The 24,318-nt window shown below is 41.5% G+C and overlaps 2 protein-coding genes across 5 annotated transcripts in view; both read left to right on the top strand.

Annotated features, from left to right (window-relative positions):
• Positions 1 to 5,888, top strand: part of QSER1 (glutamine and serine rich 1) — a gene marked incomplete at both ends in the record, with an annotated part of 32,374 nt that extends 26,486 nt beyond the window's left edge. For both annotated transcript variants that reach the window (XM_079537605.1, XM_079537606.1), the window contains 6 exons: positions 444 to 655; positions 1,224 to 1,361; positions 2,479 to 2,576; positions 3,946 to 4,098; positions 5,070 to 5,165; positions 5,748 to 5,888. In XM_079537605.1, the coding sequence (XP_079393731.1) occupies positions 444 to 655; positions 1,224 to 1,361; positions 2,479 to 2,576; positions 3,946 to 4,098; positions 5,070 to 5,165; positions 5,748 to 5,888 (838 nt within the window). The remainder of the gene's footprint in view (positions 1 to 443; positions 656 to 1,223; positions 1,362 to 2,478; positions 2,577 to 3,945; positions 4,099 to 5,069; positions 5,166 to 5,747) is intronic.
• An 8,581-nt stretch (positions 5,889 to 14,469) lies between these two features.
• DEPDC7 (DEP domain containing 7) lies at positions 14,470 to 22,516 on the top strand (the record flags this gene model as incomplete). 3 transcript variants are annotated; one of them, XM_079536958.1, is made up of 9 exons in its annotated part: positions 14,470 to 14,569; positions 16,433 to 16,824; positions 18,760 to 18,883; positions 19,716 to 19,905; positions 20,701 to 20,915; positions 21,544 to 21,686; positions 21,835 to 21,960; positions 22,046 to 22,124; positions 22,302 to 22,516. In XM_079536958.1, 9 exons carry the CDS (start codon positions 14,470 to 14,472, stop codon positions 22,514 to 22,516), a joined length of 1,584 nt encoding a protein of 527 aa, XP_079393084.1. The 3 variants fall into 3 exon arrangements, with proteins under 3 accessions (XP_079393084.1, XP_079393086.1, XP_079393085.1); XM_079536960.1 differs by having other exon boundaries at positions 14,470 to 14,542; XM_079536959.1 differs by having other exon boundaries at positions 14,470 to 14,542; positions 16,433 to 16,820; positions 18,753 to 18,883.
• Between the last annotated feature and the right edge of the window lie 1,802 nt (positions 22,517 to 24,318).

Below are 24,318 nucleotides of genomic sequence, written 5' to 3' on the forward strand. Positions count from 1 at the left end.
ACCTGGTGCTTCTACTGGAAGTACCATCTTTGTATTGATACAGTATTCCAAATTCACTTTGTCAGCCGAGATCATTAATTGCTATTATTTGTTCAAGTCTGTCAAGTCTGAATTTTTTTTGTTATGGTCTGTTTTAATATTAGTCCCAATATTCTGTAGCTTGTAAGTTCTACTGATTCTGGGCAGTTTGAACTTGCTGTGCTTGTCATTTAGCTAGACAGTTGACACACCGTTTAGTTATGATAATTGAGAGTAATTATTGAGCATCATATTAAAAAAAAATGTGGCATTATAGTGCATATGTCCTAGTTAATGTGACAGCAAAATAAGTGTATATAATCCACAGGGAATATCTCATGGTTAAACAAGCCAGCAGCTCTTCCCTTAAATTGCAGGCTAGTGTGGTAACTGTTTCAATAAAGATGTCCTTCATACTGTTGCAGGACTATTCATTGCAAACCCAGTAGCAGCAACAACAAAGCACCTGATCCACCGCCCCCAAAACCAGCAGCAACAAAGGTCTCTTCTGTGAAACCCAAAGCTAAGCAGCCAAAAGTAAAGGCTGAACCACCTCCAAAGAAAAGGAAAAAGTGGAAAGAGGAATTCTCGTCTTCCCAGTCTGATTCTTCACCTGAGGCCCAAAGTGAAGAAGATGGTGAGTGACACGCTATGGTTAGCATCTCAGCCTATTGGAACTAACTGCAAATAGTCTTGTGGAAAAAGTCTTGCCAGTTGTTCTTAGTAGCCTCGTGGGGAAAACAAATTGATTAATAAACGAACTTGACAGTGCCGTGCAAAATGGAGTGCAACAGCTAACCTCATCTATAATTTATCAATTCAATATATTTTTACTACTTCAATGCCAAGCCTGAAGTAAATTGATGAAGTTATTTGTTATCCCTTTCTTATAAGGCTTTCATCTACAATAATGGAAAAATAAATGTCTACATCTTCTAAAACACAATCGTGTGAATACAGATAGGTGAAATTGTTCATACAGCAACAACAGCAGTGTACCGTCTGTACCTAATTTGTTGTTTGTACCTGTTTTGTTGTGTGCTTAGTTTTGCTGTAATTTCTGATAGCAGTGGATTTTAATCTCTTGTGATACCAGTAGGGGTCACTTATGTTTTATGAGAGAGAGCCTCCAGTTTTCAAGAAAGCACAAAATATTTGTGGAATACTTAGGAAAGAAAATTCACCTTATTCCCATTAATTTTCAGAGCTTGTACCTCCGCCTCCATTTGTGACTCGCTTTCTGAACACAAGAGCTATGAAAGAGACCTTTAAGAGCTATATGGAGTTGCTTGTTAGCATTGCCTTGGATCCAGACACAATGCAAGCCTTGGAAAAGAGCAATGGTACAGTATGTTTAAAATCTGTGTGATTTTGTTAGGTTTTTGCGTTCGGGTGTTTTGTATTCGTTTCTCTGTTTTGTTGTCCTATTTACTTAACATTTGTGATATATTTACTGCTTGTGTAATGACACAAATTCAGATTAGGGTAGGTGCACACACCTGCATAAATGTATCTGTCAGCACTGTCTATTTGAGGAATCAAAGTAACTCAGAAATGCTGTTTGTCAGGTTTGACTTGTCAGATCTGAGCTCTTTTTTTATTGTCTTTTAAAATCCTCAAAACATTTATTTCAAATTACAGTGTTTCAGGTATGTGCTTTTTCTTGTAGATAAATTGCCATATAACTGGGTAGTTTTGAGTCTTTCTGACGTTAAAAATTCTGGCTTTCATGCTTCAAAACTTTGAAATTCTGGTCGAAGACAGTTGTATTCTATTTTCCCATGAGGGAGGAAACTTCTGATGGACTTATTACTGTGGTGGATTCCAGAAGACAAAATTCAAAATTATTCTGTTCCTCAAAAATTAGCAAAACACTCATGTGGAGTTAAAGGTTCCAAAAAACCAGTCATTTCACCTGCTGAGTTGCAGTTGCTGTTTACCACTATATTAAGATCACCTGTATTTAAATGAACCTATTTTCTAGACAGTTCTTTCCCATTTTGCTCTGGTTGTGCATCGGTGTACTTACGACCTCAAGGATCTACATACCCTGTTTGTTATGTCAGTAGTCCCACTAAAAGCAAAGACTTGGTCTTTATAAACAAGAGTCCCCTTATATCAGAGAATGTCAAAAACATGCATTCTGTTTTCATAAAACTGCCAATTTTATTGTTTAGAAAATGGCTTAAGATTATATTGCTCTCTCTTGACTTTTTCCATTTAGCAAAGGAAAGTTGGAGAAGGATCTGAACAGCAGCCAGCAGTTAACCTGCGTGGTACCTACACCACTGACTCTGGGGGGAAGAAACCTCAGACTTGTAAAGTCTGTGTATGAACAAATTGCATTATTATTTAGTTCTTCTACCTACTGACATAAAAAGTAGAATAGATTGGATAGGTGTTGTCTCATTACTGTGTGTCTCTTAATAATCACGTGTTACTTTTTAAACTGTCATTTAGATGAGCTACTTTTGCCTCACATGAGAAAAATTGATGGCATGCTGAATGACAATAGGAAAAGGCTGCTTTCCAAATTGCGCCTGGATAATACTTTCAAGGTATTCTCTTTGAATTCTAAGCTTTTCACAGTAATGCTATAAGCCAGTCATTGAATGCATACCATGCAGGCACAACTAAAAACCCAAAGGCAAATTTGTAACAGCAGTGAGTAAGGATTTGAAAGAGAGATGCTATAAATGCAGTGCTTGTGTTTGCCATTTGGAGAACATTTCTGATCGAGGTGTTTATACCACTAAGGTGAAGTTCTGGATTTGCTTACTATGCTTTCTCATTCATTTTCAAACTCTCCTCCTTCTAAGCTTCTCAAGTTTGCCAAAAGAAAGTCTGTCTGCTGTCCTTCTAGATCGGCTGGTTAAGTGATTTTATTACTTAAAAATCCTAATACAGTTGTACCCTAATTAGCTGTACTGTGGAGCAGATGTCTGGATGTGTGAAAGAAAAAGTGATCAGAGTAGCTTGAAGCCCAGACAGAATGATCAAAGAACAACTCATTTGTGAACTGTTGGACACACGGGGAAGGGCTGCATGTTTTCAAAACATAACACAGAGCCTCAGAGAGGCAGGATATAATAGCCCTCCATTTTTGCTTTTTGTTTGTGGTAAAAATTCTGTAAAGTTTCTGTTAGTAAAATGCTTCTTAGCTGATGTGTTTAGACTTGTCTGTGCAGAGAAAGAAGATAGGCCAATTAAAGTAGGCTATTTCTAGAATTCTAGTTACATTCCCAACACATGCAAAATGAGAAGTTGCTTGTTATGTTTTTCCTCAGTTTAAGGGAAAATAATAATAGTGCCTTCTATAATGCTGGCGTATAATTAACACTTCTTTTTTGGTTGGAGTTCATAACATGGAGTTCGTGTGATAGCTTTGCTGTGTGTTCACTTAGAGGCATCCTATCAACCGTATCTCTAAAGTTAGCTTAAGCCTAAATTTCACAATAGCAGCTCGGGAAGTTGATGGAGTTGTGGGTCTAAGCTAAGGAATCTGCTTGTGATGTAAACTGCAAGATAAAAAGCCCTTTATGTTTGTCTTCTGTTATGAAAGTACCAGCTTGTACCTGAGTTAATATTCTATCCAAAAAATGAAAGTTAATGAAACAATAATGCTTGCCAACGTGTTTGTATTGGTGAGGAAAATGTTTGATATTCCTGTAAGATTCGGGTTAATCTGACAAGGATTAAGCCTGCTTGTATTTCAGCTGAATGAGGCAAAAATAAGTGAAAAATGTCATTATCTTGAGTATCGCTCAGTTGGAATATGCACTAATAAGCACGGATAGAACAATTGTTTTTCCACTGCGTACAGTTGATGCTGTGTTACTGAACAAATCAGACACTGAAGTTGGCAGTCAGTGGGTGCCCATTCTTGAATTTTTCACAATCCTTTTTCTTTATGTGCTCTCTTTAAAGAGCGCTTTGGAAATCTTTCCTGAACTCACAGTGATCACTCGGGATTCTAAGACAAAAAGCGGTGGAGCATCTGTGTCTAAGATCAAAATGAATGGTAAAGCTTACAACAAGAAAACACTGAGGGCCTCTAAATCAACCACTAAATTAGCACAGGTGAGTGTTCAAAGGGTTTGCTGCTGCCACCATCTGACATGGAATGTGATAACCGTGTGTCTGTGTAAAACACTGTTTTGTGTATTGGGCTTTTTTACCTAAAATCTTTGAACGAAATGCTTTCTCTGTTAAAAAACAAAACAAAACAAAGGTTATATTCCAGTGGTTATTATATTCCAAAGTTACAGTCCATAAAATGTAATCAAACATTTCAGAAGGATTCCCCTACTTGAATTCTTGAACTGCAATGTATTGTTTGCATGTCTCTTCTATATTTAGACCCAAATGCTCTTATCCTGCATATTTATACATTTATACATTTTACACATTTATACATTTATCCTGTATTTATACAGGAAGTCTTCTGTGGCATCCACTCAAGTTTGCAGAAAGACAAAGTAGCAGTGCTGCCTCTCTGGTGCAGGCAGTAACTGGTCTGTGTAGTTGGACCGGAAGGGAGAAGCTTGAGATTATGCTTTGTTTCTGTAGCGTTCCTGGAGAGACCCTATAATTGGGTTTTGCTAAGTACCGGCCCATTCCTGACTCACAGGGGCAACAGGTGGCTGAATAAATCACATCCAGTAGAGCTGATCTGTACTTACCTAAAGCACAGTCTGTATGCTTTTGTGCAATGCAGCTGTTTTGATAGGTAGTTAACCTTCCTGTAGTAGTTGTCAAAGTGGTGTCCTACTAGTCCTGGACTTCAGTCACAGTGCATTGGAAACACTGAAAGCATTCTCAAAGCTGGTTTTAATAAAATGATTTTGTAGGGAACGTGGAGATACAAGATAATGAGAATGACATAGTATAAATTGCAGCGTACCAGAATATGTCACAGCAAGTATTTGAATGAAGTGTTCCATTTCTGAACTGTTGATAAAAATTACTTACAGAATGACGTGCCTGTCATGTCTCTGTCCTGAGACATAACGTGAATTTACCTGAAAAAAAAACAACCTTTGTTTTTGCAGGAGTTTACGGTAGATCCAGAAAAAATACAGCTGTATTCTTTGTATCACTCACTCCATCATTACAAATATCATATATATCTGACATGTAAAGAGGAGGTAAGTATTGCTGTTTTTCGGAGATATTTTTACAATTGTTTGGGAAGTCGAGGTACAGAGGCACTGTTGTACTCTTGATAAGTGAGTATAGATTGCCATAGGGAAATAATTAAATCCACAAACAGAAGGGTATGGCGAGTGCATGTGCTGCCCCTGAAGGCACTGCTGCTCGTGATGAGGCTGATGAGGAGAGGCTGAAGAAGTTTGTGTGGAATCGGTTTGCATCAGAGTTAGATTAGCATTCTTCACTGTTCTTCAAGCAAATTAAATTGATTTCAGCAGCTTATGTAACTGGTGAGATCTAGGAGCTACTCTTGTCTTCTAATGCACACTCCAGTCTATTCTTCTGCAAATTCTTGATTGAAATGTTCCAGGTAGCAGAACCACAGGAGTTGAGGTCTGGCTCAGCAGTTAATAGAACAGTCTGAGGAGGGTTTTTCTTTGTTTTTAAAGCATAAAGGTTTTCTTTTGAAGAAGGGTTGTATTTATCTACAGAGTGTTACATAAAAACAAAAAACCTGACAGACTGGCAGTCTCATATGTTTATATGTGTACGCATTTCTCTCTTTCTCCTCAAAATAGATTTCTTCTGTTCAGAAGAAAAGTGCAGATCTAGGACAGGAAGAAATTGTGCAGCTGTGCATGAAAAATATGAAATGGGTGGAGGATCTTTTTGAGAAGTTTGGTGAACTTTTGAATCGTGTGCAGCAGAAATGCTCATAACAGAAATGTATTCCGAATCTCACATTTTTCTTCGGCACTAATCTGATGGAACAGAAAGCTCAGAGAGGCTCTGATTTCTTTTACAAAGCCAGCCTGCGTTCTTGTTCATAGGCAGTTGTATTTCTCTTTATGGAACTTTATGCCTTGGCTCTTGCTAAGGAAAAGTGATGCTGCCAAGGAAATCAGCCCTTTGGAGATGGAACTGAACGTAAACCTAACCACATTTTTAACCTGGAGAATTATTTTTTTTTCTTTTTTGTGAACTATCGGATAACTTAGTTTTATTTTCAGAAATGTTTTTGACAAATGATAAAGCATGCACTACATATTCTTTTCTTCTTTATTGCTAAAAAGATATCAACACTTAAAATACGACAGATTTTTCCATCTCTGACTAAGCAACAGAAAAGTCAGCATTGGGGTACATGTGTCTGGCTACCAAACTGAGCTTTGTACATCTTGTGAGCAGAGCCGGAGCGCCATCAGTTTCTGTGAACATGTGTTGCCATCATCAAACCCAGAAATGTCATTATGCTTTATGGACTCCTTTTACTATTGTCATGTTCAGGAGACTGAACGTGGAGTTGGTGCAATCCTATGACTGCTTTTTTTGTGTGTCAAATTATATTGTAATGAAAGACAATGACCTTAACTATTTTCCCCATTTTGAAGAAAAAAAAATATTTTCCTTTATACAGCGTTTTTTTTTTTTTCTTTTGGAAAAAAAAATTCAATTGTACATTTTATCTCACTAATAGTTGTATTTTTCACAGAGAAAATATTGTGGTTAAAATTGTTTCATGTATCTTTGTAATACTTTCCATTGTTTCCAGTAAATCCTATTCATTTATGTTGATTTCGTATTGTAAACTATGTATCTCGAGGTAACCCTTTTGTTTATACAGGTTTGCTTCAGTGTTAACCAGAATAATGCATACTAGACTAGTTTTGCTTTAAGTGTAGTTGTGTTAGACACTGCAAGTATCTTCTGACACATGAAAATAAATTTCTTACTAAACTAGCACTTGATTAACTGAGAGTTTAAATGAGGAACTACTATATCTTGGTCAACAAAGATTGCTGACTGAATAGACTACATGCAGTGTTAAACACAGCTTACCTAGTTGTCTGTAGAACTGGCAGTTGCAGAGCTGTTCTCTCTTTGGTGCCTTTCAAGTCTTCAGACATTTTCTTGTAGCTTTTTTTTGTCCCTCCGGTTTAACAGTAGTGCCACTAGTCATTCTCAGACAATGAATGTAATGGGCTGTAATCAGGAGAACATTTTCTTTAAATTTGCCAACAGAATGCCTTACTGAGTCATTCAGAACGGATATTTACTGGGGTCCTGGAAAAAAAGAAAAAAAAACTCATGTTGTTCTTTTCCAGATAACATAGGAAAAAATAATTCCTTTATCTTCTAACTGCCACTTAGTGCCTTAATTTCAGCCAAGAAAGCAGGGTTCACTATTCATTGGCCAAATGAAATAATGTTCATTGCCATGTGACCTTTTTTCCTGTTGTCTGTTTTTATCCTATTTAGTTGTTAAACGTTCATTAGACTTTAGAACTATGAAGAGTTTAATGAATAGATGTAAAAATGCAATTATTTGATCTCGAATAATCAAATAGGTTTGAATATTAAAGTATGTACAGAATTTTAGCTGATTAGTTTTAGAACTGTATGGGATGTTTACCATATTTCCAAAGCTATTTGTCTTTTAAAAGCAATAATTCTCATTTAAAACTTGTATGCAGACTACAGTGAACAGAGATGGTGTCACCTCTGCCTTTTTTAAAGCCTCGTCATAACGCGGCTGCTTTAAAAAGGGAGGTCGCTATCGAGTTACTAGATGCGTTGTGCTACTGTGATGTCTTTATAATCAAGGAGAGTGAAATGGGCTTTTATTTAGGAAGAACGTGCAGAATGTCAGAGCAGTTGTGAAGCTAATTCATTTTTTCAGAGTAAGGAAGGGTAGACATGAGCCTCGGAGGCTTGCGGTTGTTTCAGTCGCGCTGTGTTGAACGCGGCAGGAGCCAAAGCCTGTGGTTAACACGTGAAGCAGAGCTGCCAACGTCAGTGGCCATCAGCTAAAAATGGGTTTGCTGTAAATACGCCAACTGGAGACGTGGTAGCTCTGTGCCTCTTGTGCCATTTAATCTATAGCATGAGTTCCCAAATTTATTTAGGGTACTCCCTTATTGGAGGGACAATGGCAGCAGCAATTCCCGGCTGCATAGATACAGGAGAGGCATTTAATTGCACACGTGGTGTTCTGTTGGCCCCTTTCGGTGAAACAACAGAGTTTGGGAGTTCCTGGGCTGTGTTGCTAAGGATGGTTAGGGTGCAGACTGAGGGAACAGGAATAGTTGTCTCCTTGACTGTAAAGAGCTCATCGGACTGTTTGTCTCCTTTCCCTCCCTCATATGACTGAGAGCAACCAACAGAGAAATCTTTTTGCTTTCTGAAAGATTTCTACACCACTACTTTACAGCTCTCTAGAGTTCTGAATCTAGAAGTAGCTTTAGGAAACTGGTTGTTTTCATCCAAGTCCTTAGAAACTGAAGAAAAAAAAAGAGATGAGAGGGTTTTGGAGCAGTTTGTCCCCATTTAATAGGAAGGTGAATTCTAGCGACGACCATCTAGATAAGTAAATAAAGATGGCCAGGATGCTCTGCAGTGCTGGAGAGGATGACCTGGCTGATTTTTGGCTGGATTGTTCCCCAGCCCAGTTAAACAAGCACTGTGCCTGTAGAGGAAAAACTTGTCTAACTGCCCCAGACTACTGCAGATGTAGCAGAGCTGCCATCTTTGTCATGGGCTACAAAAATGGTGGCTGGATTTATTAGTTTACCATTGAGGATGAATAAAAGCACAGAACTCTCAAGTGTGCAAAGGATCATAAACAAGAACAAAGTTTTCTTAGTGGGTCTGAAAAGGTTTTTTTTTATACTGAAGCAAACTTAGAAAAAATGTCAATGTACAGATAATTCTTCTTGCACAAATACTTTGTTGCGTTTTAGATAACTCTGCACCCACAGCTCCAACTTCTGTCTTCTTCTTGAAGCAACAGTGACGTCCTTATCCTTGAATGTCTAACAGTGGAAACTGAGCACTCACGTCTGCAAGAGAAGATGCACTAGGAAGGAACAGAACCCTCTTTAGACTATGAATTAGCAAAGCAGAAATTAAACTAATTGTGCGATGAAACTTTTTATTTCCACTGTCATTTCCTTTAGTATGGCATCCCTGTTTACGTTGGGTTTGTTTTGTATTGAAATACAGTATTTCTCTTAAAGGCAGGTTTTCTTTGAGATGCTACTTCCAAAGTTTTGCTAGCAAAACATCGGAGACAAAATTGGATTGAAAAACTGTGTCTGAAAATGGCTAAGGACTTCAGGATCTTCAGAGCTCTGCGACGTGTATCGTATTCTTATGTTGTCTAAATGAAATACTACTTTTTAAAAAGGCAAATCTTACAGGCTGTCTTCCAAGTAAATGATTTCCGTAAGGGAAATATATTTTAAATATTATTTAAATATTTACTACTATTTAAAACGATTTTAAAACAGAAGAGCTAAAACTACGGTCACAAAATGTCGGTGTGTCATTGGTCATTTCATTGCTCACTGCTAACACAGGACGTTCGGTCTGTCACACACACGTGCATGGCAGTGTGCACGTTCTGTCATATCTTATTGTTTAAGCTACTCCTGACATGTCATTGTTAACACATGCATGTTTTCTGCATATCTCCTCTACGTATGGAAAAAAAAAAACAACAAAAAAAAAAGAAGCTAGGGCTAATAACAGACACTTTATATGTTCTTAGTCCAGATTTTCAGGTGGTCCGTAATACAATGTATGGAAATGTGAAAAAGGACACATTTTTGTACCATTTGTGATGTTATTAACTAAACCCATTAAAGTGAAAACACTTTTTAAACAAAAGCCTCATAATTCTCAGTCGTTTCTTATTAAAATGCTGAGACTTGAAAAGTTAGTTTGTTGGGGAGAAAATGGCAATTTAGACTGTTATGATCTCAAGATGAAAAAATGCAGTTCTAGTTCTTTTTCATTGTATAACGTGGGTAAGGAACTCTTTAAATTTCTGAGTGCTTCGCATTCATTTTCACAGTCTATCTGCCAGTTCTTAAACTGATGTGAGAAATGATGATCCGGAAAAGAAATGTCTTCTGTGATTCGGTTGCTTTACTGTTATCCTGTTTTATTTGCATTCTTTCTTTCTTACCTAGAATGCTGTCTGTGTGTACGTACAGGGAAAAATGGTGCTGGAGGGTTTTTGTCTTTCCTCCTGCCCCCTTCACTTAAAGGGAACTGCTCCAGATACTTTCTTGGGAATGTTTTTGCTGTACACAGGGGGCTGAAATATAATCTCATTGCTGGCCATAAGGTAAATGGTATGCGTTCTCTGAGCCACTTACTTGAAGGAAAAAGTGAATGTGAAGGGCTAAAATATTTTTATAATGGTCCTTTGCGTAAGAGCTGCTTCCCAAACCATTGCTTATTCTTCCACAGGTGTTTCCAGCTCAGATTATTATCAGATTAAGTCTCTGTTGACTTCTTTTTATTCTAGGTGTATTACTTGAAAACCTGTATAATTGGGAGTATATGCCACAGCGTTTGGAGCCTGGGAGGCTCGCGATAGCAAGAGCTTTCAGTATAGTTGTGTTACTTTGCATCATCCTCCTTTCTATCCTTAGGTGCCTGCTAATATGATTTCTTTGTGCATTACTTATCACATTTTTACAGCAGCAACAAAGCAAATGCTGTGATCACTGAATAAAAGCTGAAGCACCAGTGTTTGGTCATGCGGTTAGGTCACATTAGTAACTTATTCAGAGCTCTGGGAGAATGAGGATTTCACTGAGTAAAGCAGCCGTGGTGGATTCTGAAACCTTCCAACTTTCTGCTGTTGGTCGGCATATCGAAATTATTATTCTTACAACTTTGGTAACAGAACAAAGAATAAGAGAATGCTTTTTATTTGCTTCAATGCAAAGTCCAACAGTTGATAAACAGCCAGAGAGATAGTTTGACTACACTGAATGGACTTTGCACAAAAGAAGCTGAAGATAAAGCTTACGCGTGAGAATCTAAGTGTTGCAATTCTGGAACCAGCTGGTCAAACAAGAGGGGAAAAGAAAGAATCATTTTTTCATTCTGCAGGCAGTGCTTCCAGAGCTCTTTCTCATCCTAAACTTAGGAGCCTGACAAAACATGACACAGGTTTTGACTGCTGCACATTGTACAGTAACATAAAAAGTGAATTATGGATTAATGCAAAAAAACAAAAAACAAAAAACAAAAACACAAACACAAAACCCACAAAAAACCCAACTCATTGCTCTAGAACACAAGCATTACACTAAGTGTAAATGGTGATAGAATTGGTACATAGTTTTCTGAATAAGTTTTCTGAATAAGTGAAAATAAGTGGTCAACATCAGGAATTCACTTATGGTTGATAAATCCATCTAGAGTTCTTGCTCTTTCCTCTTTTTTTTTTAATCTGCTACTGCTGTCCTGTTCAGCAGGTGCCACTGCTGGCTGCTTACTCCAAGAATACGGGCCATGAAACTTGTCCCTGCAAGTTTAAGTTACCACCACACTGCTTCAGCTGGAAATCACCACTGCTTATTTGGCTTGAGCTCAGGTCCTCTACAGCTGTGTCAATTTGTGAGAACAGCTCTTGAATCACTTTGTGGATTTACTTAAACCCACATTCAGTTAAGCTAATGTATTTGGGTTTGTGCTGCAATGTTCAGTCAGGTACTTTAGCTCACCTGTGAAACAGTAACTCCCAACGGGGCAGAGCAGAGGGAACCTTCTGGCATATCAATTACTTGTGTCTGATGGTGCTCCACTCTGCGCCTTCTGGTGGATCAGGTTTCTGGAGTGCAGGTGACAGCGAATCTTTACTGTTGTGCAAGGAGCCTTTACCCAGACAGTGCTGCTGGGACCATGCTACGCTGAGCACAGTTAGCCATACTGCATTCAATCTCTGTAAAAAAAGAATAAATTGCATAAATGAATGTCTCAGAAGACTTCTGCGAGAGATGAAAAACCCATTTAAGACTACAATCGGTATTGCTTATTGGGTAAGCAGAGGCACACTGCTGTGTTTTTGGTCACATTGCTAGAAGTCTTTGCTCCCTTACGCTTCTTCAAAGTAATTCTCAAGCAATTCTGGCTCTGACTTTCTCCAGCCCTTCTGCATGGATAGTTTCTCACAGAGTGCAACGTGTTCCACTGGAGGTCAGTGTGCACCAGTGCAGGCTCAGCAGAATGCCTCCCTGCCCTTCACTTGCTATATTGTACTGCTTGACTTTGTCTGGTACCCCATTGGTATTCCAGCCCAGGAATGGAAGGATTGCACTAGTGAACAGTGCACGCTTTGTCGATTCAAACAGTCAGTCATCCAGAAGCTTCTGTCTGGGGAACTTGTTTATTGTTCTAGACTCTTCAAAAATGCAAGGGTGGAATCCTTGCAGATTTCTTTGCTATAAAATATTGAAGTTTGTGCTTAGAGAGTGAATCATACTCTTATCCAAGCTGTGCAAATGAACACAGCTTCTCCACAGTGGAGCAGATGTGGTTGGCACCGTGGTGTGAATGTTGTGGGATGGCATCGCTGTATCCCAAAGAACCTACAGCTAGGTCATCTTTTTAAATTCCAATGTAATGAGAAATTGAAACTAAGAGTGAATTTGTGAATAACCTGCTCTGCAACCTGATGGAGACTCAGTTCTCTAACCCCTGGAGGTCAGCCCCAAGCAAACCTCTCACACTCTTAGTATAAGTAGCAGAACGCATAACTCAGTTATAAGACATGTACTGCATGAGTCCGCTTAGCATCCCTCACACGTCTGGCATATCAAATAGCCCTTGGCAATCTGATATGAACACCTATTCGTTTATCCCCATTTGAGATTAATAAAGGTGGAAGAGAGCATTTGGTGAATTTTACAGGGCAGTTTCAGTATTAAGAAAAATAAATACCAGGCTTTATATCTTCGTGAGAAACAACTGGGGAGATTTGATATTATTCTGATGATTGTGACTTAAAAAATCATAATTTCTGTAACCAAAGCTGTGGGCTTCATTTATGTATGCGAGACTACGAAACATATGTCAAAAAGTATCTTATCACTGGTGAGTGGAATAGAGCAACGTTTTAGGAGCTACTGTTCAAAATGTTCTTTCATCAGCTTCGCCACTGCAGTGAATACAGGCATTGTCTGTATTTAAATTGGGAAAAAAAGTGACTATTCTAAATAACTGGAACATTTACATGAATTTTTATGTCAAGCATTGTTTGATGTGCTCTTTCAGGAACAAAACCATGAAGACTGAGTCCAACAGATCCTTGCTATTATGGCGATATGATTTTCTGTACATGTAAATTTAGATGGTGTTGACATGTACTTAAAAGCTGGTGTTGCTATGGGAAGATACTTGAAATTAAGGAAATAAGTGTGGTGGTAGAAGAGGGATCCTTGCGTAGTCTGACTGTGAGATGTCAGATTAGCATGTGAAGTGTCTTCTGAAAACGAGCAATACAGCAGTCGTGTTCTCCTGCAAGAATGTCTCTCAGTCTGTCAGTTTTCAGTAACAAGTCAATCTTTCCTAATCTTTGGAACTTCAAATACAAAAAGTATTTTGGATATTGAACTCGTCTTTGGCTTAGACTTTTTTTTTTTCTTTCAGATTTGAGGTCTTCAGTTTTAAGAAATTGAATTTTTTTCCTTTGTTTCTTTCAAGAAGACCCAACGTTTCCAGATCACAACAAGCACCGATCAGTACAACGGCAGCCCCTCTGTTCTCCCAGTACACCTCCATCCTCTTAGACAACATACGCTCCAACTTCTGCCTTTCCAATGCAATTCAGTTGAAGGGCTCCATCATACAGCCATCTCTTGCTCCACGAGGCTTAGTATTCAATTCCATCCCCTTCACCTGTGCCTGCAACGCCTGGGAATTACAGGCATCATTCATCCAAACGCCCCGGCCGGCCTCCAGCCTGCAAGCTGATGGGAAAAGCTGGGCAGCACCTGGCATTCGACAGCTTCTCCCTTTGTGCTTAAAGCTCTTATTTTGTTCCGTCTCCCTCCGTGACCAGGGAAGACCTCACCGTGTGTGACAGCACGCGTTATCCCGTCTCCTTCATCCTCAGCAAGCTGATACCAGTGGGTCAGACCCTGAGCAGAAGGCTCGCCTGAAATGGCGCCTGTCAGAGCGAGCTCGTTTGTAAGCTCGTCTTCCCACCTTCCCTCAAGAAAGAAATATCTGCTCGTCACTTCCTACTGTTCACAAGCAGTACAACTTTCACTCCCAACTCCGTCCCTTAGCGCGGCCGCCTCTCCCCTCAGCCACCCTGAGGGCTCGGCTCGGAGCGCGGGCGGCCGTTCGGCCGCGGTGACCAATGGGCTGAGCGCGGGCGGCGGCCCCGCCCCCCGGCGGGATGGGATAAGAGCTCCTCCGGGATAAGAGCTCCTGTGGGATAAACTGCTGTGGAATAGCCTCCTGCGGGCCGTGCGCCGCGTGGATCGGGCGGCGGCGATGGCCACGGTGCGAGAGAAGGCGGCGGCGTTGAGCCTGAGCGCGGCGTGCAGCCCCGCCGCCAGGCCGCCGGGTACGGGGCGGGGAGCGGGACGCGGCCGTGGCGGGAAGGAGGGAGTGAGGTGGCTGAGCGGGAACGTTGCCGAGGGGGTCTGAAGTCGCGGGGAGAGAGCTGGGCGGAGGTGAGGGGAGGAGAGGAGAGCGGAGGAGAGGCGGCTGGGAGCGGCGGCGTGTTTCCCCGCTCGGGCGAAGTTCAAAAGTTGGCCGCCGTCCCCGCCGGCCGGTGGAGGCGGTTCCGCACGGAGGGCCGCGGCCGGCTGCGCCCCTCGTGAGAGCCGCGTGCCCCGTGCTGAGCACCGCCGCGTGCCGGGCTGGAAGGCGAAGCAGTGCTTAGCGACGTGAGGCGTTCGGGAGTGCGAGCGCGGTGCCGTTTGGACGCGTTGAGTTGTGTCGGTTTTTGTTTTGTTGTTTTTTCCCTTCCGAGTTGGCTCTTAAGGCGTCGGAAAGTAGGGCTGGAAGGAACTGCTGCGTTCTGTTCTGTTCCTTCTGCCCACCGCTTGAGAAGCGCAGGTTCCGCAGTGCTTCTACCTGGCCTGGGTCAGTGCCGCGTATTACAAAGCTTCCTTCTACGCGCGTCTTAGCAAGCGGGTGTCTGTCTGCACACCGCTCCGAAGGCGACTGTTGTCCCGTGTAACGCCGTTGGGTTTTGTGCTCTTAGGTCCCTGCTTCCTTCTCCTTTAAGTCATCCCCTTCCCCTCCCCGTTCGCTCGTTCCTGGGCCCTCTGGCAGACGCAGACCAGCTGGGAGCCCTGGTGCCCCAGATGGAATGCAGTTCTGTGACTGAACAGCAAAAATACCCCCTGTATCTTTGTGGAAAATGTTCATGGTAATGTGTTCCAGAACAAGTTGTGTGGCTTTTTTTTTTCTTTTTAAACACTGCATTACACTGTTAATTCATTAGGTTTGAGGTCTGTCATAACCCCAGATGGCTGTCTGTAGGATGGCTGTCTGTAGGATTGCTGCCAACTCTTCATGCCTTATTTTGTGCTTTAGCGTTTGTCTCTTCCACTTGTTTTGCCCTCTTTGTCAATTGCTCAGCTGATTTCTGAGAAACATGTATTCTAATTCTAGCCTCTCCAGTGGCTGCAGCTCTTAGCAGCTAGGTGCCACCTGCAGATTTTACAAGCATGTTCTATCTTAAGTCCTTGCTGAGGCTCACTGTAGTGTTTGCTAGCACCACTGCTAGCATGATATTCTGAACCTGGGGTTAGTAAATGAGTAATAGTTCAGTGGTTTTATTAGGGGAGGGAAGGCTGGTTGGCTGAAGGACATGGCTTTGAGTACACAAAGCATGAATCTCGGTTGGAGCTGTGGTAGTAGGAGTCTCTTCTGTGGGGTTAGTGTCCAATGAATGATGTCTCATGGATTTTTGGTGTGGTTAGTGTGTCACCAGGTACTCTGTGTGTATGCAGTCTTGTAGGATACTCGTGTCTCTTCATCCCCACTTCCCTCTTTACCTCCACAGCTCTGTACCTTTATCCCTGTTACTAGAGGAAACCAGGGAGCTGCAAACAAGTAGGGTTAGTGTTTGGTTTTGTGCAACAAGTGTGCTCAGGTGTAGGTCCCACAGGTGTCAGTGCTGGGAAATGGAGGGAGCATGCAGAAGGTAGCAATACAGGACGGCATGCTGAGAAAGTGAAAGCTGCTGGATACAGAGCTCTACTGCAGGCTACTGCAGTAAGAGCAACCCAGTGAGATATGCTGGTAAATGCAGGCAGACTTGCTGAGGGTAGTGCTCAAGTATTTAATGCTTTGTTGAAGGCTGGTTCAATGCAAGCCAAACTAGAAGCCTCAAGCTTCTTAAATGCCTACAAGCTTCATGAAAGCCAGTAGCCACAGAGGGGGCAGTTCTAATTGCTGCACGAGTTCAATCTTTGTGCTTTCTCTGTTCCTGTACCACTAGGCTTTAGCTTGGCCCAGAAGCCATTTGGAGCAACGTATGTCTGGAGCAGCATTATCAGTGCACTTCAAACTCAAGTGGAAGTGAAAAAGCGCCGTCAGAACCTGAAGTGCTATCATGACTGTTTCATTGGTTCGGATGCAGTGGATGTCGTGTTTGCCCATCTTCTACAGAACAAGTATTTTGGGGATGTTGATATTTCCCGTGCGAAAGTAGTGCGAGTGTGTCAAGCGCTAATGGACTACAAAGTGTTTGAGGCTGTCTCGAGGAGGGTCTTTGGAAAAGACAAACGCTCTGTGTTTGAGGACAGTAGCAGTAGCCTCTACAGATTCACAAATGTCTCAAGCCAAGCGGATCTTGATAAAGATTACCAGCAGTGTACGCCACAAAGGTTGGTACATGATGGACTGGGGAGATAAAAAATCTTACAATAGGGAAATGCCGTGTTATTTTTTGTGGGGGAGAGGGAAACAAAAGGGACAGTGTAATTATAGCACCTGGGTGTGGAGGTGGAGCAGTAACTTCGAGTGGGTTTTTGTGGTGCAGGGTAGGTAGGAAACAAGCTTGAAGTTTGGCCTGCATGGTTATTTGTTTTCTGCCTGTTCCACATCCCCTTCAGGGACAGGGGAGCGTGTGGAAGTGGAGTGCCTTGCAGATGCTTATCTACTGGGATCTAAATGAGTTTGAGCAGCTGGCATTCACGTGCATCAAATAGGCTGTACACACGAGAAAACCTTGGGTACTGCTTGCTTACCTGTGGCTTAAGCCACTAATCAATCCAGTCCTCTAAAGAAAAGAGAAATAGAATTGCTTGCTGCTTTCACTGTCTTAGCTTGAGTGGACTTCAGATTTGACTTTCTGCAATGTTTTCAGCTGTTTCTTTATGTACATGTGACTTGTTCGTAGGCTAAATAGCAGGCTACAATGCTTATTGCATGCCATCACAGAGCCAGAGGGAAGTGTAATGGCGAGGGCTTGTTTCACTGCCTTTTCAGGAGTGGGTAAAGAAAACCTTTGAACCGGCTAAACCATTGTAAAACAGAACATGCTACCATGTGGGTAACTTGGCCAGATAACTTGCCTCTGACAGTTTTTGTGACAAACATTAATCTCTGCATGTATTCTGACATTCTTACAAGGACTTCTCTTCAGGCAGTTATAGCATTAGTTCTGATAAAATACACTTTAAAATCATAAACGATATTGGCTTGGCCAAAAAAAATAAAAGCGTGATTTGTGTTTGAGAGGAGCAAACATTAAATGACTGAAGTGTGTCAACCCCCCGACAGAAAGCTCTAGAAGCAGAGATTAAGAACAGATAGTCTCTCTGTCCTGCTCTCCCTCCCACACTTCTTCAGCTCTTGTTTTGTGCTGAACAAAACTGCCCCAAGTCTGTGCATGGGTTTTCTGTACATCAGAAATTCTAGATAAACTACTTCAGTGAGCAAAACTGAAAATGGATTGATCACAGTGTATCTTTAAGCGAGACCTTGGAACATACCTGACAAGCAGTTGTGAAGCAAGGTGATTCACTTTGTTTGAGTAGAGTGAAGGTGTTTTTCTTCCGGGCTGGGCACAGGTTGACTGCATTCCTTCATTCCTTTTTTTTTTTTTTCTTTTCATTTCTGAGAAGAACACATCTGTTGATGTGAATGGTTTGTCACATAAATGGCAAAAATAATTGATATCAAAAGGACTTCTGTAGTGCCTAAAACAAAGAAGCTGTACAAACTAAAATTGGATATGCTTAGACTAATAGAAACTTCTGTCTGGAGTTGTTGCATTGCTTTTCCATTTGGTTAGCATATGAGATCAGTGACGAGGAGAACTAGCTAACATCTAGAAATAGGGAACAGGTTTCTGAGAACTTCTCTTAGCTGATGGCATCAGCTGCCTCGCTCCAGGAGAAGTGTTGCTAAGGAACAGCCACCTTCTAATTTCTCCAAGAGCAGCTCTTACCTTTTGATCTCATTTCACTGTTATGAATGACGTATTAAAACTTTGGACTCTTTCTGAGTGGTTGGGGAATACTGTATGTGTTACTTTCATAAACTTTCATATAGTTTTCCCTTCCTAACCTATCTGTACTCTGGTAATTGATGTAGCTTGCTAATGCAATCTTTGACAAGCTCTAAGGGAGGAACTGTGTACTTGTGTGCAATGGTTGCACATAGTGTTTTTTAAGATACTGCTTGCTTGAACAGGGGAAGTGCTTGTGAGAATCTTGAATCTTAATCTCAGATGGTTATTCATCCAAGTATGTTGTGTTCAGTTACTCTTATGCGTGGATAAGAACATACACGTCTGTGTTTTTTCTTCTCAGGCATCAGAAGAACATGCTGTACAACACTACTCCTCTCAAAGCAGAAAGCTTGGAGGATCTCTGGGAAAACCTGAGTTTAAAGCCTGCAAATACCCCTCAAGTAAACATCTCGGAAAGCTTGTCTCGTCGAGGTAAGGCAAAAAGTACCTCACTTCTTCAGGTGGGAGAAGGAAGCTTTTAAGAATAGGGCTGGAAGGACTGATGGCTGACAGAATGGAGATGGAGTTGAACTGACTCTCCCAGTGTTCTGTTTTGAACACTGTTTCATAACAAGGACAAACTACCTGTTTTGCAGGCTAATTTTATCAGATAGGATCCAAATAGTGCAGTTAAAATTGCTGTTGAACTTTATGGGGAAGAATACACAACTATGCAGAGCCTCACTGAACTTAGGAACAATCACCTGCAGGATACCTGTGCCTGATTAATCACTGCCAGTAGTCTGTTGTTTGCTAGAACTCTTTCCTAGCCTTTCAACAGTGCATCTGCTCACTTACAGTGCTGTAGGGGGCTGACAACTCACATCTTTTCAGACTGAACTATAAGCTAGTATAGCTTTTTTTGGCTAAAGATGCTTGAGGCATCATAGAAACGTGCAGGGAGCAATAGGAACACTGGAGTGAGGTTGTGGAAGCTGTGATAAGATTAGAGTGCTACACTGCTATCCGTTACCTAGAACAAAGACTGCTTGCAAGTTAGAGTGCAAAGAATGTAAGGCACTTCAGGCTTATCCAAAGAGTGGTTCTCCTACATTGCAGTTAACTAAACAAATGGCTAATTCTTTCCTTTAGCAGTGATAAAATGCACTCACAAGCGATAAGAGATACACTTTACCAGAATAGATTTACAGTAGCAGAAAAAAATTAATCTCTTAGATTTGGGTTGGTGGGAGGGAGGGGAGTTGCCATTTTCTAATCTTTATCGCACTTGCTCTGTGTGTTTTGTGTATTCCACCCTTTCCAGTTATTAATGAGGTCTGGCGAGAACAAACCATTGCTCGTCTGCTGCAGCTTGTAGACCTTCCACTCCTTGACTCCTTGCTTGAGCACCACGAAGTCAAGCCTCAGCTTCCACAACCAAAGAAGGACTCTGGATATGTCATCACGAGCAACTACTTGGACAGAGAGATTCTCAAGGCTTTCAGTGACTCACAGTAAGTCTTCATTGCTCACCTCCCAGGACAGAAAGTTTTTCAAAGTTGCATACGTATGTCAGTCACAGTCAATCTTAAGTAGAAAAGTAATAGTCTCCAGTACTGTAGGCAAGTGTGCCTGTTCACATCCTTTCTACCTGTTAAACTGGATCCAGCAGTAAAGAGCAGTTGCTAAATTGAGTTGGAAGCAAATTCTGCTGCACGCTGGAAGAAGTTTTTGAAGACTGCTATAGGATTTGATAGCATGTAGAGGGAGATGTGTGTAACGTACTGAGGGGGGGAAGAAACAGTTTTACAGTTTTTCTTTTAAAAAAATAAAATAAAATAAATAAAACAACAAACAGGATGAGTGAGAGGATTAGCATTTTAGCCTTTTTAAAATAGTGAAAGAAAGCTGATCCTGAAACTGTATAAATACATTTAGAAGTACAGGCTGAAAAACCTTGCCTCTTGGAATCAGATCAAGGCTCAGGTTTCTGTTTATCTAGCAGTAATTTTGTCCTTGTCTATAACAGTAGAGGACGTCACTAACTTTAGGTTTAACTGCTTCTGACTGTTATCATTTAATCAAGATGAGTAATTAGTAACCTGCCCAGCTAAACTAAGGGACGTGTGGCTGTGATGCGAGTGGGTCAGCAGAAGTGTTATTTGTGCCAATCTGTAATGAATTCAAGTACTTGCCCATGTGGTGCCCACTGACTGAGAAACTGGCCTACTCACTGCTGTGGTGGAGCCCAACCACCTCCACAGGCACCAGTAAGTAATACTGCAGAGTTGGACCACTTTGTCTTTTAGGACAGATGAATGGCTCTCATCAGCAATAGATTGCTTGGAATATCTTCCTGATCATATGGTGGTAGACATCAGCAGGAACTTGCCCGATCAACTGGATAAAGCTGATGCATGGAAACTACTGCTGTTTGAAAATATTGGTAGATACTATGGCCAGAAAAAGGAGCCGCTGTTGAGCCACGCACCTGAAATTCATTCAGGAATTGCAGAACTACTAGGTGAGCACAGATTGACTTACTGAGCTTATGCAAGGTGGGTACTAACAAGCTGAGCATTTCATGCCAGCCAAGCACAAAGCTTGCCTTCTGCAGAGCTTTTTGTTAAATCTGGTCATAAAGAAGATATTCCCACAACACAAAACACTTTGCGCTTATGTTCTGTTGTTCCTGTCTATGTAGTAAAGAAAAGGTGAGTGCAATTTTAAATAGATACAGCTAAAATTTCTACTGCAGCCAATTAAAGTAAAACTTAGTAGCACTTTACAGAATGGCTTGCAACTAGTTCATCATACTAGCCTGTTTATCTAGGATATCCTCTGTATTTCTTGGGAGATGATGTCTGTAATGAGACACTTCTCGCCTAACAGAACGCCTTTCCTTTTTCAGTATTTCAGCCACAATGGATGGAGTTTGAACTGTAATTGAGCTTAACTGGAAGTGCACCAACTTAAATACTGGGCTAGAAGTTTGGGGGTGGGCTGTTCTCTAGATTGTGTGCCTGTGAGAACTTTGTGAGAATGGATTTTTTTCATTCTTTTGTTTAGAGAAGTGAACTCTTCAGTGTCCAATTCAGGTGTTTCGTCTGTTGCTGTATTTTATTTTTACATATACCATTATTTTCTTCCAGTGAATGGGAAGATGGAACAATCTCTAGAAGCTATTCAACTCTATTTAAAACTTCTAGACAGTCAAATCAGGGAGGAGTTCAGAAGATTACTGTATTTTATGGCTGTTGCTGCCCATAACACCGAGCTCAAACTACAGAAGGAGGTAAATGTGCGTACTTAACTGTTATCAGTTGCTTTACATTTGCTGAAATCTAGATATCCCAGAAAGTAGATCAGAAAGCACGTGGCTACAAGGAAGAGTATTCTAGAAGAGCAAAGCCTTCCCATTTTTTTTCCATGTTATTCTTCAGAGTGACAACAGGATGGTTGTGAAAAGAACTTTCTCTAAAGCTATTATCAACAATAAATCCTTATCCAGAGGGAAAACGGACCTTCTGATCTTGTTCCTTGTGGACCACCAAAAAGATGTCTTAAAGGTAAGAGCTAGACAATGACCAGACTTTTATTTCATATGCTTGTGCAGAATTGCTTTCTCTAACCCGCTGTTTGTCTTCATTCAAGATCCCAGGGACATTGCATAAAATGGTCAGCAATAAATTAGTGGCTTTGCAGGAAGGCCAAGATCCTAGTAAGATAACAGGTGAGTGTTATCTTACAATTTCTTATCACGTACACAGATGCAAAATAAAAGGGACTGAGCCGAGTTAAAAATACTTGCTGTAACAATGACTAGACAAATTTCCTTCTTAAGGAAGGTGGGTCTGTGGAATCTGGAAGGTGGTTGACTGGTGTTAATCATCTTCATGTTTCCTCCTAGGTTATACGTTTTGCCAAAAGCTTGATGAAAGAGAGTATCGTTTGAATACAGAGAAGACCACAAAAGATGAGCTCTTATCTCTGCTGAAAGCTATTGATGAAGATTCAAAGCTCTCTGACAAAGAGAAAAAGAGACTGCTAGGTCAGTTTCATAGTAGTAATCCAAGTATTTTTATGCAGTATTTTGGAGACAGAGTTAGTAATATGTGCGTGTGACTTTTAAATTGCTTTCTACATTGCAGTATTGAAAACACTAATATATTTGTAAATCATTTGTATTCATATGTCTAATAAAGTTATTTTATGGAAATTGATGGGATTTATGCAAGTAAATTATTACTGAAGCCAGTGGCACCCAGGTTTGGCCTGTGCTTCATCGGTTCTTTGCTCATTCTTAGTTGCTGTAGGGCCCAAACACTCCTTTTATTGTTCTCCTCACTTGAAGCCGCTTTGATGGATGACTTCTATCGAAGCGTTAAAATGGGAAACACCTTTTCAGGGCTAGGATCTCTTCTTTTCTGGATAGTGAACTGTAAGCAGACCAGGTTTGGTCCTGTTGGAAATATCCAAATAATTTTCCAGGACGGTATCTCTGATAAAGCAGATTTTATTTGCAATTGCAATGGCTGGCCTCCTGCAAGCAGGAGAACGTGCAGAAAACAGCCTTACATCTTTTCTGCCCTATTACTTGATGCTTCTCTCTTTCTCCCCTGGTTCCTCATTGGCTGAGTACTTCAGGTTCACAATCTTCCAGATGCTCAACTGAACATACAGATACTGGATAAACAAATTGTTGCTAGCTAAGTGCATATTGCTAATTAGTTAACTTCTCACAGTTGCTCATCTAACACTCGGTCGTTGTTTCTGGACATCTGCTTGTCCTTGTATAGAGATAAGCTTGGAAGGAGAACACAGGGGACTATCTTCATGCCTACCTGCTGCATCCTAGGCAATCCAGCCTTGTGTAGAGGCCCTGGCTTCTTTGATGTCTGTTTGGATAAGAGCCCCTCAGTAAAAGAAAAACACAACAGCCCTACAATATGCTTTCTATATATAATAGAAATCTATAATACTATACCTATACTGATTGATTTAAAAAAACTATTGCAGTTTTGCAAGCGAGAATTAATCATGTAATTCAGCAACTATACTTCTGAAGCGTGTTACTAACATATGGCATTTCTACTTCTCACATCAGCTAAAGCCAAGTTACAAAATACAAATGCATTGTGCTCTACTTCTTCGGATCAGTTCCCCCTTCTCAGTATCTAATGCAGAAACAACATTCTATTCCTACAGTCCCCTGCTCCCCTTTGCTGGCCTTGTAGCTAAACTGTCTTGTGCTGATGTGTGACCCACAGGTCTGTGTAACAGAGCTGCAGTAACGTCTGCTTTACCTTCCCCTGCTTTTCTTCAAGCTTGCCACCTCTCCACACTCTGTGTGTATGACAAATCATTAGCTGTTTTAGACTAAAATGGCACCATGCTGAGGAAGTGCCATGGAAGATGTCTGACATCTTTTCCCCAGCTGAATCCCACTCTGTGCCCTGCTGACTTAGCTGGGCTGTAACAACACTGCATTTTTCATCAGTCCGGCTCCAATTGCCACAGCCCTAACATCTCTGGTCTTCCTTCCTGCAGCACCTTGCTTCTTGTTACCCGCGCTAATTAGGAAAGAGCTGGAACAAATGAAAGGCCTTTGGATTTCCTTGTATGTAGGCCCATCGCACGCTGCCACCAGTGCCAGTTTCAAGTGTGAGGACACGCACGGCATCCTTAGAGGCCCGCTCCTCGCGCCGGCGCTGCGCGCTGCCTCGCTTACTGCCGCGCGGACCCTTGGCGGCTCCCGCCGCTCCGGGCACGCGGCCGGAGCAGGCGGCAGCTCAGCGCGGGGCGGGGCGCGGGGCCGCCGGCTCGGGGCGGCCGCAGGGCGAACGCTTGCAGGAGGCCCGGCCTTCCCCTACGCCGTGGCGGCGGCGCTGCGGGGTCGGCGTGCGACGGTAAGGCGGCGGGGCGGG

Source organism: Tetrao urogallus (genome assembly GCF_951394365.1).
Source record: "Tetrao urogallus genome assembly, chromosome: 6".
NCBI classification, from domain to species: Eukaryota; Metazoa; Chordata; class Aves; order Galliformes; family Phasianidae; genus Tetrao; species Tetrao urogallus.